The sequence below is a fragment of the Dipodomys spectabilis genome, unplaced genomic scaffold (genome assembly GCF_019054845.1).
Source record: "Dipodomys spectabilis isolate Male_0828 unplaced genomic scaffold, ASM1905484v1 ptg000125l, whole genome shotgun sequence".
NCBI lineage: Eukaryota > Metazoa > Chordata > Mammalia > Rodentia > Heteromyidae > Dipodomys > Dipodomys spectabilis.
In genome coordinates, this window is record NW_024870802.1 from 7,479,295 (window position 1) to 7,494,916 (window position 15,622).

The 15,622-nt window shown below is 37.6% G+C and overlaps 1 protein-coding gene across 4 annotated transcripts in view; it reads left to right on the forward strand.

The window, feature by feature from the left end:
* The window catches only part of Sorcs1 (sortilin related VPS10 domain containing receptor 1), a 514,871-nt gene that overhangs the window by 279,336 nt on the left and 219,913 nt on the right, over positions 1 to 15,622 (forward strand). For all 4 annotated transcript variants that reach the window (XM_042689577.1, XM_042689575.1, XM_042689574.1 and 1 more), the window contains exon 3: positions 1,954 to 2,053. In XM_042689577.1, coding sequence (XP_042545511.1) covers positions 1,954 to 2,053 — 100 coding nt within the window. The remainder of the gene's footprint in view (positions 1 to 1,953; positions 2,054 to 15,622) is intronic.

A 15,622-nucleotide genomic window follows, 5' to 3' on the forward strand; every position in this document is an offset into this window, starting at 1 on the left:
AATTTGCATCTTTTTATTCATGCACTTGTAAGTAATATTCAGATAATGAAGAGTAAACAAGACTAAAAGACCATAGAAAGAATACCAGTAAAGGGTTGGAAATAGCCTAGTCCTAGAAAAATTCCAATATAGTCTTTGAAAACATTGTCCAGATAAGAGTGGAAAATAACTTATACCAAGAGTAGACCAAGAAAGGCATCTGAGCAGAAATCTCCTCACATTCCCTATGAATCTGAGGGGGAAATGTTACATGTGGGAGTAGGATTTTAGGGAAACGTTGTGATTAGTGAAATAAGGTCTGCAAAAGAGTTCTGGAATGCAGTTCTATTAGTGACTGACAACTATTAGTGACTGTGGTAGACCGTGGTGCTGAAGAAAACCATTTATACTTCTGTGTACCATCTGTGGGGCTCTTCCTCTCCTTTTCTAAACTCTTTCCTATTGCAAGGTTCAGAATTCAAGAAAATTTTGCTTAATGCCCTACTCTTCAATGATGTGAATGCCTGTATCAGATTTAGCTGGTCCATTTATCAGCTCTTTTCTGTGAACAAGTGCATTTGGGTACTCTCAGTCATTCCCTTCAAACCCAGATGATATCCTTTGCACATATAGTTTTATCCATGACCCAATGGAATTAAAATTTTGAAAAATCAAGAAGATTTTCATAAAGAAGATAATTAAACCTACTTATTTAATCTGAATTAATGTATTATTGACCAGTGATTAAATTATGATAGGTAATGAATAAGAAAGATAAGCTTATGCCTCCATCAGAAAGAATGACATTGCTCCATTTGTTAGGAAATGGAAAGACTTCGAAACAATTATATGAAGTGAAGTAAGCCAGGCCCAAAGAAACATAGGTCCCATGGTTTCCCTTATTTGCAATACCAGTGTATGTCTGAGTCAAGCAGAAAAGGTCAGATAAGTTAATGTTAGGGAAATGAACCCTAAGATATGTATTCAAATGTTTTTTTTTTCTTTCATGCAATTGTTTCTAACACATTTATAAGATGATTTCTTTGTTGCTTTGTATGTCCCTCCCCCATAGTATAACCCCTGCTTTCATTGTATTTGATGTCGGTATAATTTGTGGAGGGGAAGGGAAAAAACAAATCGTTTAACTAGGGATACAGGTGGACCCATTGCAGCAATGAGATGTACAAGTCGTTATGTTGAAAACGAACTTTACAACTTTGGTGGGAGGTGAGGAGGTTTGGGTAGGGGGTGGGGAGAGGATGGAAAGGGATGGGAAGGGGAAACAAAGGAGGAGGCTACAATGCTTGATAAGAAATGTACTCATTATCTTGCCCATGTAATTGTAACCCCTCTGTACAGTATTTTCACAATAAAAAAAAAAAAGAAAGATAAGGTTAGTGTTGGGGAAACACATCCTTCTAACTCCAGACAGCTTACCACTGGAAAAGGCCTTTGACAAGTGAAATTCCACTTGTTATGAAGACATTTCCTTGCTCTTAAATAAAAGGAAAAGACTGAATGACCTTTGAAGGTACTAACCAACTATAGATGCTATAACTCATGAATGAAAATACAGTTAGGAGATAACTCTGGAGAACCTGCTTCTACACTGTGCTAAAGATAACGCCGAAGTGTACAAATGTCACATCTAACTAAAAACTCTTTCATTTCTTTGGTCAATTCAAGGGACATCCTCATCTCAATCTTTTTTTCAAACTAATCACATCCTCTGTTGAAAGTATGTACATTAAAGAGGGGTAGAGAAATGGCATTTTAATTTCAACCAACTCAATTTAAATGCAAATGTTAACCACTCATATGATGCTACTATGTACATAATTAAGCATCATTATATGCTGTGTGAATCATTTGGAAGCCTCTGGAGACCCATTCTACTATATGAAACGTATTATTCTGACAAGCGGCCAAATGATATATACTTCTGTTCTCATTAAAGCCTCTTTTGAATTATAGGTCAACCGATTATGGGACAACCTATGAGAAACTGAATGATAAAGTGGGCTTGAAGACCATTTTGAGCTATCTCTATGTGTGTCCTACCAACAAGCGTAAGGTAAGAAATGTATATCAGCCTGCTACTGATTCAGGATGAGACTTCTGCCTTGGTTGGGTGACCTCTCATGATACCTAAAAATCCATTACAGTTAAGCTGGGATAAGAGATGTAAAGACTAGTTGATGGGTGTTAAGGTACTGGAATGTCTGACACGTCAAGATTTTCAGATCAGCAGCTGTGAGTGTAGGAGCCAGAGCCCTAGGTGCATCATTACCATTTCAGGAAGGCAGCGACTACTAGGAATGAGTCTTACCGAGAGGCTGCTGCTGCTTCTTGTCTTGTAAAACCTCTGAGCAGTCATTCACAAGAATTAGAATAAGCCTTGACAAGAGAGAAGAAAGATGGGCTTTCATCTGATGCCCTTGTTTTCCCCTGACATGGAGGGAATAGATAAACTAGAATTTACGTGGTTATATCTTCCTAGCACAGGCAGGGTATTTTATTTATCAGGTTTATTCAGGCAATACGCTAATGTCAGGATGGAATCCATGCACATGGTTTCAAAAATGTGGTGAAGTTAGTCTCTCCTAGTTACTGAGTTTACCTGCAAGGAGTCTTGAGATCATCATACACATGTTTTATTTTGCAGATGAGAAGACTGAGGTTTTTTTTTTTAAGACAGATGTAGAAGGAGTAAGTCTCAATCGTATTGCTAATCTATTACTTGTAGATTATTGCTAATAGATTATTGCTAATCTATCTATCTATGTGTCAAAGAGGATTGATCTATTTCTTTGTGGATTATTTTTCCCAAAAAAAAGCATGCTTTTTAAGTTAGAAAAACACCTTTGTCTCACAAAGGAAACTCCATACATTTCCTTTTATAAATACATTTACATGAGCAAATTCTTAATTTTGAGATATAATGTCCAACTACCACACATGTTAACTGGATTAACAGTATCTATCAGGGAATAGAAAAATATCACCCATTAATGTATCCTGAATTGTATTCTACTTTTGTGGTATCATTGGCATCTAGAATCTTGGGATTGTCATCAGATATTATTAGTGTCCTCAGATGGAATTTGCATTTTGCGTTCTAGGCTGGGGATGGCACAAGAGACTATTCCTCAAGCAATCATCCCCAACTCAGACTGCAGATCCAAAGCACTAAGTGGGCCCCAAATGCTTAAGCCTTGATCTTACCCTTAAGACACATTGGATTGAACACTGCTATCTTGAGAAAAGTACCAGATGTGCTTTATTAGTATTTATAGGTGAGAAACATTATTGTAAAACTTATCTTCCTGCTGGCTGGAAACATGTCAAGTTCCTCACAGATGCAATGTAAGAGTTGAGCTTAGCTAGGTGGCAGTGGCTCATGCCTGTAATCATAGCTACTCAGGAGGCTGAAATCTGAGAATTATGTTCTGAAGCCAGCCAGGGAAAGAAAGTCTATGAGACTGTTTTCTCCAATGAACTACCCAAAAGGCCAGAACTGGAGCTATGGCTCAAGTGGCTAGAGTATTAACCTTGAGCACAAAAGATCAGAGACAATGCTCAGGTCCTGAGTTCAAGCCGGAGGATAGGCACAGAAAAAAAAAAAAAGAAATTGAGCATAGATAGCTTTTGTTAATTACCAAGCAGATGAATATGCCACTTTCCTTAATCCCTCCAAGCACCATATCCTCAAATTTAAATTGAAGATAATTACAGTACATACCTCATGAGGGAAGTTATAAGGATTATACAATATCAGATATTTCAGATGCATAGATCAGAACACTGAAGACTTTAATCAGTGCTTTCAGTTTATTCTCATTCCTTGTCATCCTATCCCTCCTGCTTCATATAATTATTGGAAGCAGTAGTTGTGATTGTCTCCTATAAATAGCAGCGTTGGGTAGAACTTTCTGTGATGACAGAAACATTCTTTCAACCTGCCCAGTACTTTAGATACAAGCACCTTGTGCCTTGTTGAGTATTTGAAATATAGCAAGCAGTACTGAGTAGGTGAATTTTAAATTTCAGCAAGATATAATGAACTATAATTTATATCATAACATATGGATGATGACCACAGTGTCAGACAGCAAATCTCAATAGTGTCAACCTCACAAATCTAGAGCATCACTGAGTGAATATTCCTTCCTAGCTTGTTACTGATCCATCATCAGTAATTACATCTAAACCATTTTGATCCACAGTATACTGCCTGATACTGAGGAAACTGACCTTATACCCTTTATTTTTATAATGAGATTTAATTGTTTGTTGGCTTTGCATTGATTCTTGTAAACTAAATTGATTTCTCCTCCAGTTCACAGTTTTAGTAAATTTAATTTAACAATCAACAAACCCTAGGCTATGTGATGGGATTTTTGCCATGAAATATAAGAGACATAAAGAATCTCACACTTCAAAGGTTCGCAAACTAAGTTTCAGAAAGCAAGACATAGCCAGGCACCAGTGGCTCATGCTTGTAATCCTAGATACTCCAGAGGCTGAGATCTGAGGATAGCAGTTCAAAGCCAGTTGGTGCACAAAAGGCTGTGAGACTCTTATCTCCAATTAACCACCAGAAAACCGTAAGTGGTGCTGTGGTTTAAGTGTTATAGCACTAACCTTAAGCTGAAGAGTTCAAGGACAGCACCCTGGCCCAGAGTACAAGCCCCAAGACTGACAGAAAAAAAAATTTAAAAAAATAAAAAAATGAAGAAAAAAAAGCAAGACCACCCCCTCCCTTGAATCTGGTTCTACCAATAGTTGACTTTGTATAAGTCATTCATATCTGTCATGTTATAAGAAAGGCAGATGGATTTTCAACTGAAAGTTCCCTTAGAATTGCAGCAATCTGGTGATAGTCTCTGTTTTATTGAAGCTATTTGAGAAGGACAAGTTTTTAAAAAAAAGAAGACACCAAATATTGATTGTGATTCTAGGCTTTCCTGCATCTGCACAATATATGGTGCTAGTCCCCAAGTAGAGATTATTTCCAGGAGTGCGATTTGAAGACTGAGTCTCAGACCCAGATGTAACTTTTGAGCCTGGAAGGAAAGTTTAGGGGAATAATCAGAAGAGTTCTGCCATGGAATTTACCCAGTTCAAAAGCTGGTGTTCCTTAGGCTGAGGAAGGAACTTTTAATCTATCCTGAGAACTTTGAAAAAGGTATTTGGCCACAGGCACTTCCCTGATCTGAATTAGGACTTGTCAGATCCTAGTTTCAAAAAACAGAGAAGTCCAGTTTGTGACTGAGAGAATATCTCTTCAGATGCAGAGGTGGTCCTGAGCTGTTTAAGGTTCATTGTTTATTAGGGCACCAAAGCTATTCCTCTACAGATAAATGAGGGCTTCAGGGTCACTTTCTGAGATGCTAATAGATTTAAGATATATTGGAGGTCAATGAAGGTCTTTACAGTACAACAAAAATCAATAAAGTTGAAATAGCAGTATATATGTGTACAGTTTTTCTACTTATGAGGTGAATTTATCACCACAACCTATATACACCCTCCCAAACACAAAGAGACATTTGAACCAAGAAGATTAGTGCCTGAACAACATTTTAAAGTGTGAATATATTCTCCTGAATCAATAGGAGTTTATGTACCCACAAATTTAAAAAAGAAAAGAAGAAGAAAGAGAAGAGTTATCAGACTCTATAATTATACAGCACAAAAGCACTCAAGTTCACTTCAGTTCTTCTAGGACTTTTATGATACTCTAGTCAAAAATGAGCAGGCTCCTGCAAAGGGTTGTATTAATTCTTCCAAATGTGTAGAGTGTTATCTTTGGAGTTAACAGGGTTTGTTCCAGATATTTCCTTCTGCTTTTCTCATCGGTGAGAGCAACTGAAATAAAACTGACAATGTCCCCATAACTCTCCACTTTCCCAGCAATCTGTTGTCTTACTACCCTGGGTTGTTTGGGAAGTAAGGAACTGTTCTTTGGTTAACATGTCCACACAGTGGGTTTAATGCTCTGATTTTGCTTGTTAAGGTCATTATTGGATTCAGAGTCCAGAGTAAAATCAGTCCTTGCTTATAATTTAAACTGATGATCATCCATTAGGGACAAGGCTACTGCAAATCACAACTTTCCTTAGATGTGTCTTATATGTAGAAAACCATCACCTTCACATCTGTCTGTTTAGGAAGTCTTGATTAACAGACATTGAAAGCTTGCTCCAAGATACTATCCTAGGTCATTCATCCTCCTTTGCAAGAATCTTGCACCTGCTCTCTGATATATGAGATAATCCTAAAGGAACAAGGCTGAGTGTTCTTAGTGCCCGAGGAAAGGCAGAGAAACTATCAGTCACTAAGTTTTTGAGTGACTCTTCCTCTAATTCATGATAAAGCCCAAAGAGTGTTTGTGTCTGCACAGGTTTACTAGTCGCATACTCATAGTTTGCTAAGAGAAAAAAAAAAAAAGAAAAGATTTAAATCGTAGCTCAGGAGAATAGCCTTGATGCAGAAGATGGAAGGAGAACTAATAGATGTAGCAAAGTAAAAGTGATCTGTGAAACCTGGGGTCTCACACTTAAATTCTCTTTAAGTTTATGTGTCTATTCTGCCTAAAACGTCTTTTTACTCTATTAACAAGACCTTTCACATCGTACCCAACCTTAGCTACTCTCCTTTCACAAGACATTGCTTCAGATCTTCAAGAATTAAGGCGTAGGAAGCTGTATGTGGAACCCATTGCAGGAGCAAAGGAAAAGAAAAGTGTCTTCCTTGCAACAGCCAGTTCATGTAATTGTTATATCCTTGTGATCTCTGCACACTCTATTCCCAGGAAACCATTAAAAAAAACCCTAGACAGTATTAATTTTTTAGATATCTCGTGCCCCTTTTGCGTCTCTATTCCCTCTCATTTCTGAGTTATCATTTCTTAATTAATATCATTCCTGCTGAGAGAATCTTCTAAGGCTTTCATCCTATAAATAGGACCCTTTCTCAGTACACATTGATCATTTGTGCAGGTCTCTTGGTACCTGCCAACATTAAACACTGTTTGCATTTTCTCCAGATGTTTAGGTTTTAATTACCATAGTGTATGTGACACTTTCTAAATATGGGCTTGATTATTGACTCGCTGTCTCTTTTTATCATGGGCATGCTTAATTTATCTTGCTTTTCCTTTGGATGATCTAGGTAACATTTGTGACTTTGGGGAAAGGAAGGAGTATGACATAGAAGGTCTTTCTAAAAGTGTTTCTTTGAAGGAATCATGGAATTAGTGAATCCAAGCCTGAAAGAAGAGTGTTTTCAACTTCTGTTCTTTCATTTGCCAGATATGAAAGCTGAGTCTCGCAGAGCTTAGAGGCTTGCCTGACATTGCCTGCAAAGATCATGAGACCCTGAAAGTAAATCTTTAAATGCTACTTTTTTTATTTTTTATTTTTTGTCGGTCATGGGGCTTGAACTCTGGGCCTGAGCGCTGCCCCTCAGCTCTTCAGCTCAAGGCGAGCGCTCTACCACTTGAACCACAGCACCACTTCCAATGCTACATTTTTTTTATGAGCTCATACTGTACTGTAGTTATTTGGACAATGTATTTTACTTCCTCAATGGGATAAAGTTCCTCAGTCACATTTGTAATCTTTTAAGAGGCTGAGCCCAGGATCCTCTTAAGGTACCTATTACCTGCCTAATGCATATTTGAGTATTTGAATTGTACTTGCATTCAGTTTTGTGCTGGAAATTGGAAAAGAGGGTACCCTGTGAAACCAACTTTGACCCATTAATTTTTCTTTCAAGTGAATAAACAAGATCAGTAAAGAATCCCCATAGGTTTTCAGTCATTTCTAGGCCATCATATATAATTGCATCTTTTCTGACTCAAGAGAATCTGATTAATATGTAAAGTGCCAGGAACTTTGCATGGCACTCAGTCGACATTATCTTCCGAGGCCAAGGGGAACTGGTGTATTGTATAATACATCAAAGAGGGAGCATGACATTTCCCTCAGCAGACACTCAACACTTGTTCATTCCACCCTAACTCTTTCATCTGTCCCTTTGTATACAATATCATCCATTTGCCTCTAATCTTTAAAAAAAAAGAACCTATGTTTCATTCATAAAGAAGTGCTGTGCATGAACTCAGAGACCAAGTAGAAGTGGCATTTTTCAAACTTCAAGGTAAGTGGCTTTTTAAAGAGAATAAATGCTTGCTCTCCTTTGCTTAACCTGGGCAACCATAGCTAAAGGGAAAGATCATCTCTTTTGATCCCTTTTGGGTACATCTGAGTGGTTGGACTCTTCGGTCTGTTGAGCATTTATTAAGTTCTCTTCCCTACTACTACAAATACAAAAATCTAAGAAAGGACGCTAGACTTCTATTTTTTCCCCCTCTGAGTGATTTTCCAACATTTATCCAAGCCTTTACGTTTCAAAGGAGCTGCAGTGTTCTCTTTGAAGTAAGGACAGACTGCCAGGAGCAATGCCCTTAGACAAATCCTTTGTTGCTCCCAGGTGGCTCTGGGGAGCCTTCTGGAACTCCAGGGCTCTGGAGAACACAATTGGAAAAGAAAATACTAATCGAGTGCACCTTCTCCTTGCCTACCTGACACAGTCTAAAAAGTAAGGTACTATGCGATTTTATAGAAACCAAAAGTACCTGCAGTAACATTCATAAAGAAATATTAATCAAATGACAGTTGTTTTTATTTGAACAGAATGATACATAGTAAAAGCCTAGTTACCTTTTACTTCACATTTTAATGTGTCTCTGAAAGTCATACCACACTTTTAAAAGATTATCTAAGATACTGTTGGTATAGGCAATACGTTGGGATGAGTGCATTTTAAACCTCTATTTTTTTCTTCCCCTATTTCTCTCAATCCTTTCTCCTCCTAATTAGTCTGATTTTGTAGAATTGATCAGAACAATTAGTATTTCATTTCTTTTTGTAGCCTTAACTAATACTTAGTACTTGTTTCTTGGATGCTTCTGGCATAATTAGCATCATGTCTGTTATTTCTCACTCATGGGATGTTATATTTTTCACATATAATAAATTTCTAACACCATGAATACCAATCAGGAAACTGTGATTTAAAAATATCTAAGTTGTATCCATAGGATGACTAGATTTATGGGTTATTGAGTTTACAAGGCAGAACTTTTAGTACATTTACATTATAAAAGAAAAGTTATGGGTAGGTAGTTTGATAAATAGACCTGTGACAGGTCTACAGAACGAAGTTTTCTAAGTATAGGCACAGACTTCATAAAACAAAATTGAACTCTATTTTCGTTCTAGTCACTTCTAAAAACGGAGGCTAACTCAAGATTGTGAAATCCTAAATTAGAATCCTAATTCCTAAATATTTGGAGACTTCCAAATATCATAAGTAAGATTTATCTAGAAGCTACATTTTTTATACTACTCACTGGTTCTCTGAAGGTAGATAATCCGTGTGGCCAGAGGGTGGCAAATTCTCATCTGTGAAAGAGCTGCCGATTCTTCAGATACACACAGTGGACTTCCAGTTCCACTTCTTTGTGAAGCAGACATCTTTATTTACTTCTCTGTCTACCTACTTTCTTATTTATGTTTGTCTCATCATCTGTCATTATTAGAGCTCCTGTTCTCTAAAGTCTGCCTGACCTAATGTTAAGTGCCCATCCATTACCCTTTCGTGAAGGTCAAATGCATTATTTCAGGTTGGTTGCAAGTTGCACTCTGCTATGGAAAATGGTCAGAGGTCCTTTCAACAGACTGCTCCATTTGCTTCCAGCAGTACTCCCTGTGGTTTCTCAGGGGTTTCCATCATCCAGTGTTTGACATACTGTATCTAGAACATTTGTTTCTAGTGAATTGCTCTCCTGATTGATGGAGATGAATGTCTGCTGCTACAGGAAATTTGCCACATTTACAAAGGTGGGATGTTTTATTCCGACAGATTAGATCTGCCCCAAGCTTTCCCTCAGTGCTGGCAGGAAAACAGTCCATGTGGATGAATCTTTAATGAAACTTTTCTTTTTCCTGATCTAGAGAAATTAAAAGTACTAACAGCCTCAGGAACTAAAATTGTTTTCACATATACATGTCTTTTGTTGACCTGGATGTGGCTTCCATGAAATTTTCTATGGGGGTTTTGTCCCTCTGTTCCTTTTGGACTTCATTTCCCTGATTTTCTCCATCCATAAGCTCTCATATGCATCTCGTTTCATAGTCATTCAATTATTCACATAAGTTATAGGAAATTAAAAGCTACTGAGGTCATTTTCAATACTCACAGGTTAAAAGGCCTGTGCTATAGGGTATACACTACAAGGGCTTTAGAGACATTTCTACTTTCATTGCTTTGGTCTATGTGTGTGTGTGGACTGGAATACTAAATGTTGCATAATTGACAGAATCTACCACCAGAAAATGAGTATGCCTATGTTGGAGGAAAGGATAATGTGATGAAATTGTATATATACATATACATGAAAACATGAATATACATATATATATATATGTATATATGAAAATATCCTGAATATACAACCTCTCACAGATAGAGGAGAGGCATGGAAGAGGAAACATAGAGCAAAAAGGATAAGATGGCAGAGATTACTGCCAAATATTTAAAGTAACAATGGTGATGAGAGAAAGCTATTTTGAAGCACACAAAGAAAACAGAGGGTGCCAGGTGCCGGTGGCTCACGCCTATAATCCTAGCTACTCAGGAGGCTGAGATCTGAGGATCGCAGTTCAAAGCCAGCCCTGGCAAGAAAGTCCGTGAAACTCTTATCTCCAATAAACCACCAGAAAACCAGAAGTGGTGCTGTGGCTCAAGTGGTAGAGCGCTAGTCTTGAGCTGAAGAGCTGAGGGACAGCTTCAGGCCCAGAGTTCAAAGCCCCACGACCCACAAAAAAAGAAAGCAAGAAAGAAAACAGTGGGTAGAAGAAAAAAAGAAGTAAGATGATTGTAACTATTTCTAGTGATAGAAGATCTTTCAGAGGGGAGAGTTTATCTATCAGGAACTTATTAAGACTTTCAGAGGAAGTACCATTTACCCTTATCTCCCAGTTCCTCAGAATGATTCCAAATGGTTAAAAGGTGTTTGTTGATGGCTATGGCTGAAATTGCTCCTCCACAAGGAAGACACCATTATGATTCAAGTGCAGGGGTGTGGCAGATTTATATGTAGATTATCCAGGTTCCCAACACCACATACAAATACCTTTGCTGCCCAGAGCATTTACAGACTTCTGTCCTTTGAAGGCTGTCTCCTCTCCACTGTGTAGCCTCTTTTGTTAATGTGTATACCCTGAATTTTTGTATTTGTCCAGTACCAGCCTAGCACCAATGTCCCATCCCTGTAGAGCTGTACTTTATTTGAAGGTAGTCATTGTGAATTTTGCTCAGTGATACCGTGAGTTGTGGGGGTATACTTAATATATATAAGAGCACACAGGCGGTCTGTCTGGCCTTATAGTCTAGCTAAGTCACATTGTGTGAATGTGTGCCCTGAGATAAAGGTTTATTTGTTGGTTGATTTCGGATCAACTCCTTTTGATACGTTTTCCTCCTCTGTGAAATAAAATATAATGACTGTGTCAACATCATGAAGCAATAATACAAAGCAGAATGTCAAAACAAGCAATGGATAGTACTTAGACATAACCATGAGGCTAATATTTCCTAATGCCTGCTATTATTTTTATTATCTACTTGAATTATATGGCTATCCCATATGCAGTCATTAGTCAGCTCAACCAAAAATTCTAAAATGCCCGTTTCATGCCAGGTCATTTTTTAAGAAGTGAAATAGAAACATGAGACATTGTTCTTGTTCCTAAGGATTGTGCAGCTTGTTGGAGAAGATGAATGTATAAACAATCAATTACAGTGCAGAACATATATATCATAATAGCTATGTACATAGAGCTCTATCTTTGGGGACTCAGGGAAGCTTTCAAAGAGAAGCTAATATTTGTCAAAGAAGAAAGGGAAAAGAAGATGAAAATTGTCTTTTAGTGTATGTGCTATGAGAAACCTATGTTCACAGATTGAAGTGCATAGCTTAGAGTTGTTTGTACTTCTAAATGAATGTGTTTCAACATGTGCCTATTTTTTGTCCTAAAAATTAATTTCCACTAATATCTTACAGTAATGACTAATTAAACCATTGAAACTGTTTCTACGGCCCATCTGATTTACAATTCTAGCATAATAATGAAGTTTATTTTCAATTTTACAAGCTTATTCCCTGTCTTGCCTATAAATTCAGTGAATGGTAATATTAATATTAAATTAATAGAACTACTCACCTTATTATAGGTTTGATATATTCAGCATTATGTTAAGGCATCAGACAGTTAAAACTATTGATGAGCTTTGAAATTGCAATATTAAGAAGAAATCAATGGAGACATATTTTATCAGCTGCCTAACTCTGGTCATTTGCAAGCATATCAGTGGATATAAATATCCAGTACACATGGGACCTCCTCCAATTTCCCTGTGAAGTTTATCATCCATTGCAGGGATGAGATTAAATATTACAGAGTGATAGATTACATTCTGAAAGTGCTAATTGTTTAGTGCACACTGTAAACTGGGATCATCAGGAAAGCAGCATGAAAAGGCTTCAATTGATGCAGACTGGAGTAAAACATGGGATCATGACATTCCCAACAGAAAAACATAACTTGGTGAAACCATTGTTTATCGACTCTTAGGCAGTAGAGAACTGACATTCATAAGACAGGATCCTGTGAAGCAAAGAGATCAGCAGACTGAGCAAGAAGTAAGTAAATTGAAATGAGGTTGAGTTAGGGCGTATTTATAATAAAGCAGGGAAAGTATAGAAATCGATGTGGAGTGACTTCTACACAGTGTGGCCCTAGAGACTCAAATGGCCATCTTTGTGGCACATATATATATAGCTTCTGTTGAGGAATCTGATTCAGACTTTTCTGAGTCAGCTAGTTATATCACTTGATAACATGTAATCCAAACAGGGGAATAAAGAATTTAGGATGGCTCTATAATCTCTTTAGATGTTAAAACTGAATGTGAAGATAATGAGTTTAAAGGTGGCCCTGTAATCTATGGATTTTGTGCTAAGGATCTCTGTATCTCCTGATCCTGGATATTCCTGTCTGGTCAAAGAATTATCTTCTATTCTCAAACTAAATTACTCATCATGGACATTGTAACTCAGCATTTAAAGAAAGGGGTGTGACGGATGCTTGTACTTCCTTAAAAGGATTAATTTAACTTTCACTGCTCCAAAAGAAAGGTTATTTAGCAGTAAGCATCTTAATCATCTAGGCAAATCTCATTACAATTTAGAAAGCCCAGCAAAGGAAAGGATGCAAAAATGACTCTCCCAATAAAAAAGAACAACTCCCAGTAGAGTGGACATTTATGCAATTTGAAACTTTACATATATATAACATTTAAACTTTATAGTGATTTTTGTTAGTGTTAGTTCTTGACTTTGGCTCATTTTCTGATTTTTCTGTCATTTTGTTCTATCTGGATTGACTTATTATAAGGTACATTACATTATATCCTGCTCTTTTCCAGAATCCTATATAGCACATCTTTGGCAGCTGATTTGTTCTAGTTGTTGTTGTTGGCAGTAGTGGGGTTGGAGCTGAAGGCCTCCCACTTTTTTACCACTTGAGCTTACATTTTTAAAATATTTGTTTTTGTTTTTCTAGTTATTTTTCCAATGGTGGGGGTCTCAAATTTTTACCTAGGCCAGGTTGGACCACACTCTTACCCACAGCCTTTCAGATCAATTGGATTTCAGTTACGGATGATTATGCTTGACTTATTTGTTAGTCTGGACATCTCACTAATTTTTCTAACTTTTAGCCTAAATTGTTCTCAGACCCTTCTGTCTTTACCTCTGAAGTAGCAAGATTATAGGTATGAACCACTGTGCCCAGCTCCCTATTAAATTTACCTTATTCTAAGGAGGTCTTCAGGACTAGGGTAGTGGGGAGACATTTAGAAGGGCAGGAAAAGAGAAGACTGGACTGAAGCATCACAATACATACAAGCATTTGTGCAGAATCAGGAGGGGACTCAGGTGTCACAGTGAGAAGCACTTGGTCTTTTTCTCCACGATTTGTTCAAATGAGCCCAAATTCTCTTGAATTAGATAATGGCTATGACTTAAACAACACATTTCAGTCGGATGGATATAGCTTCTGTTTATTTTATTTTTTTTTCCCAAAAAAGCCACACTCAATTCAACATGATTGAAATAATTTTAATTCTAGAAACTGTCCATGAAGAAAAGTGAAACTTGTTCCGGGGTAACAGATGTTGAATCTTGGGAAGAAAGTCAATGGATGTTGGATTTTGTGTACTTGTACGTTTTTGTGCATCCAACTCCATCACTCTTCCTGGATTAGTGTGTTAAGTAATGAACAGATTTACATATTTTCTCTACTGCTTCATGTGGGCCCCATTCCTTGAGCACTAGGCCTTTGTGCTTCCAAATGAAAGTACATTGCTGACGTTTACAAACTTCCTCAAAGGACTCAGTCAATTTCTGCCATAGATGCCCATTCTTCCAAGAGAATTGACCTTTACCCCTAGGCATCGATTGAAATCTATTGCTTCTCAACCTACTGTGCTCACTGTAATTCTAGCCCAGTGCCTAGTGTAACTGGCCAGATACATTCCCCTTGGTCATCTTATTTTCTTCCCCAAGCAAGAGAGTGGCCTGAATGTGAAAATGTAGGCTTTCTCTAAATGAACAAGGGGAAAGCTCACTAGAATCTAAAAACCAGAACATGGAGGCTTTAGTGTTAACACCAAGGAAGATCATGTGCACAAATACAAGTTAGGAAAAAATCGGGACAATGCCTGCAGGTTGGTTCACAATTCTCCAATTGCTTTGTAATGACATGCTGCTAATTGTAGATCCACTGGCCTCTAGGCATAGCTAGACCCACTCTGCTTTTCACTAGCAAGACCAAAGTCCCAGAGTATAGAAAACCAGGTACAAAGTGTTACATTATGCAAGCCTCCGGCACCTGTTAGGATGGTAGTTTTGGGGATAAACAGGAGTTTCTTCTCTACTGTCAAATTTGGATGCAGTGGAGCTAGAGCTCGAAGTAGTATGCTTGAGATTGCAAATTTTTGTAGTAGATAGATTGGTACTTTGAACTAACCAGTAGCTTTAAGATATACTAATTTAAGGAAACACACATTGAAATGTACTTTGAAAAGACATACTATCCATTTGCATTCTTTCTGCTCTTTAGCAGTATTTCTCCTACCTTCTGTTCCTGGGGGTTTCGTGCTACTGATATTTTAATGTGATCTGAAGCCAAATTCCACCAGCCAGATCATTTCTGTAGGAACTGCCATAGGATAAACACAGTGGCCCAGGAACAAGTTTGAATATAATCAGATGGAAACAAGAAGGCTTATGCTTTAATGCAGCATAAAGATGCCACTCTCCATTTGGATTACAAGTTTGGATCTCAGCAGGCTAAACATCGACAAGAAGCACTGTCCTCTTTTTGTGAAAAGACCCTCTTTCTTGACCTTTTCCCTGCCTGGTTAGTGTTACAATTAGATGGAGAGAATGCAAGAGATTTCATCTGCACAGAAAATAGTTCCTGCAGTTACATTATACCCTTTCTTT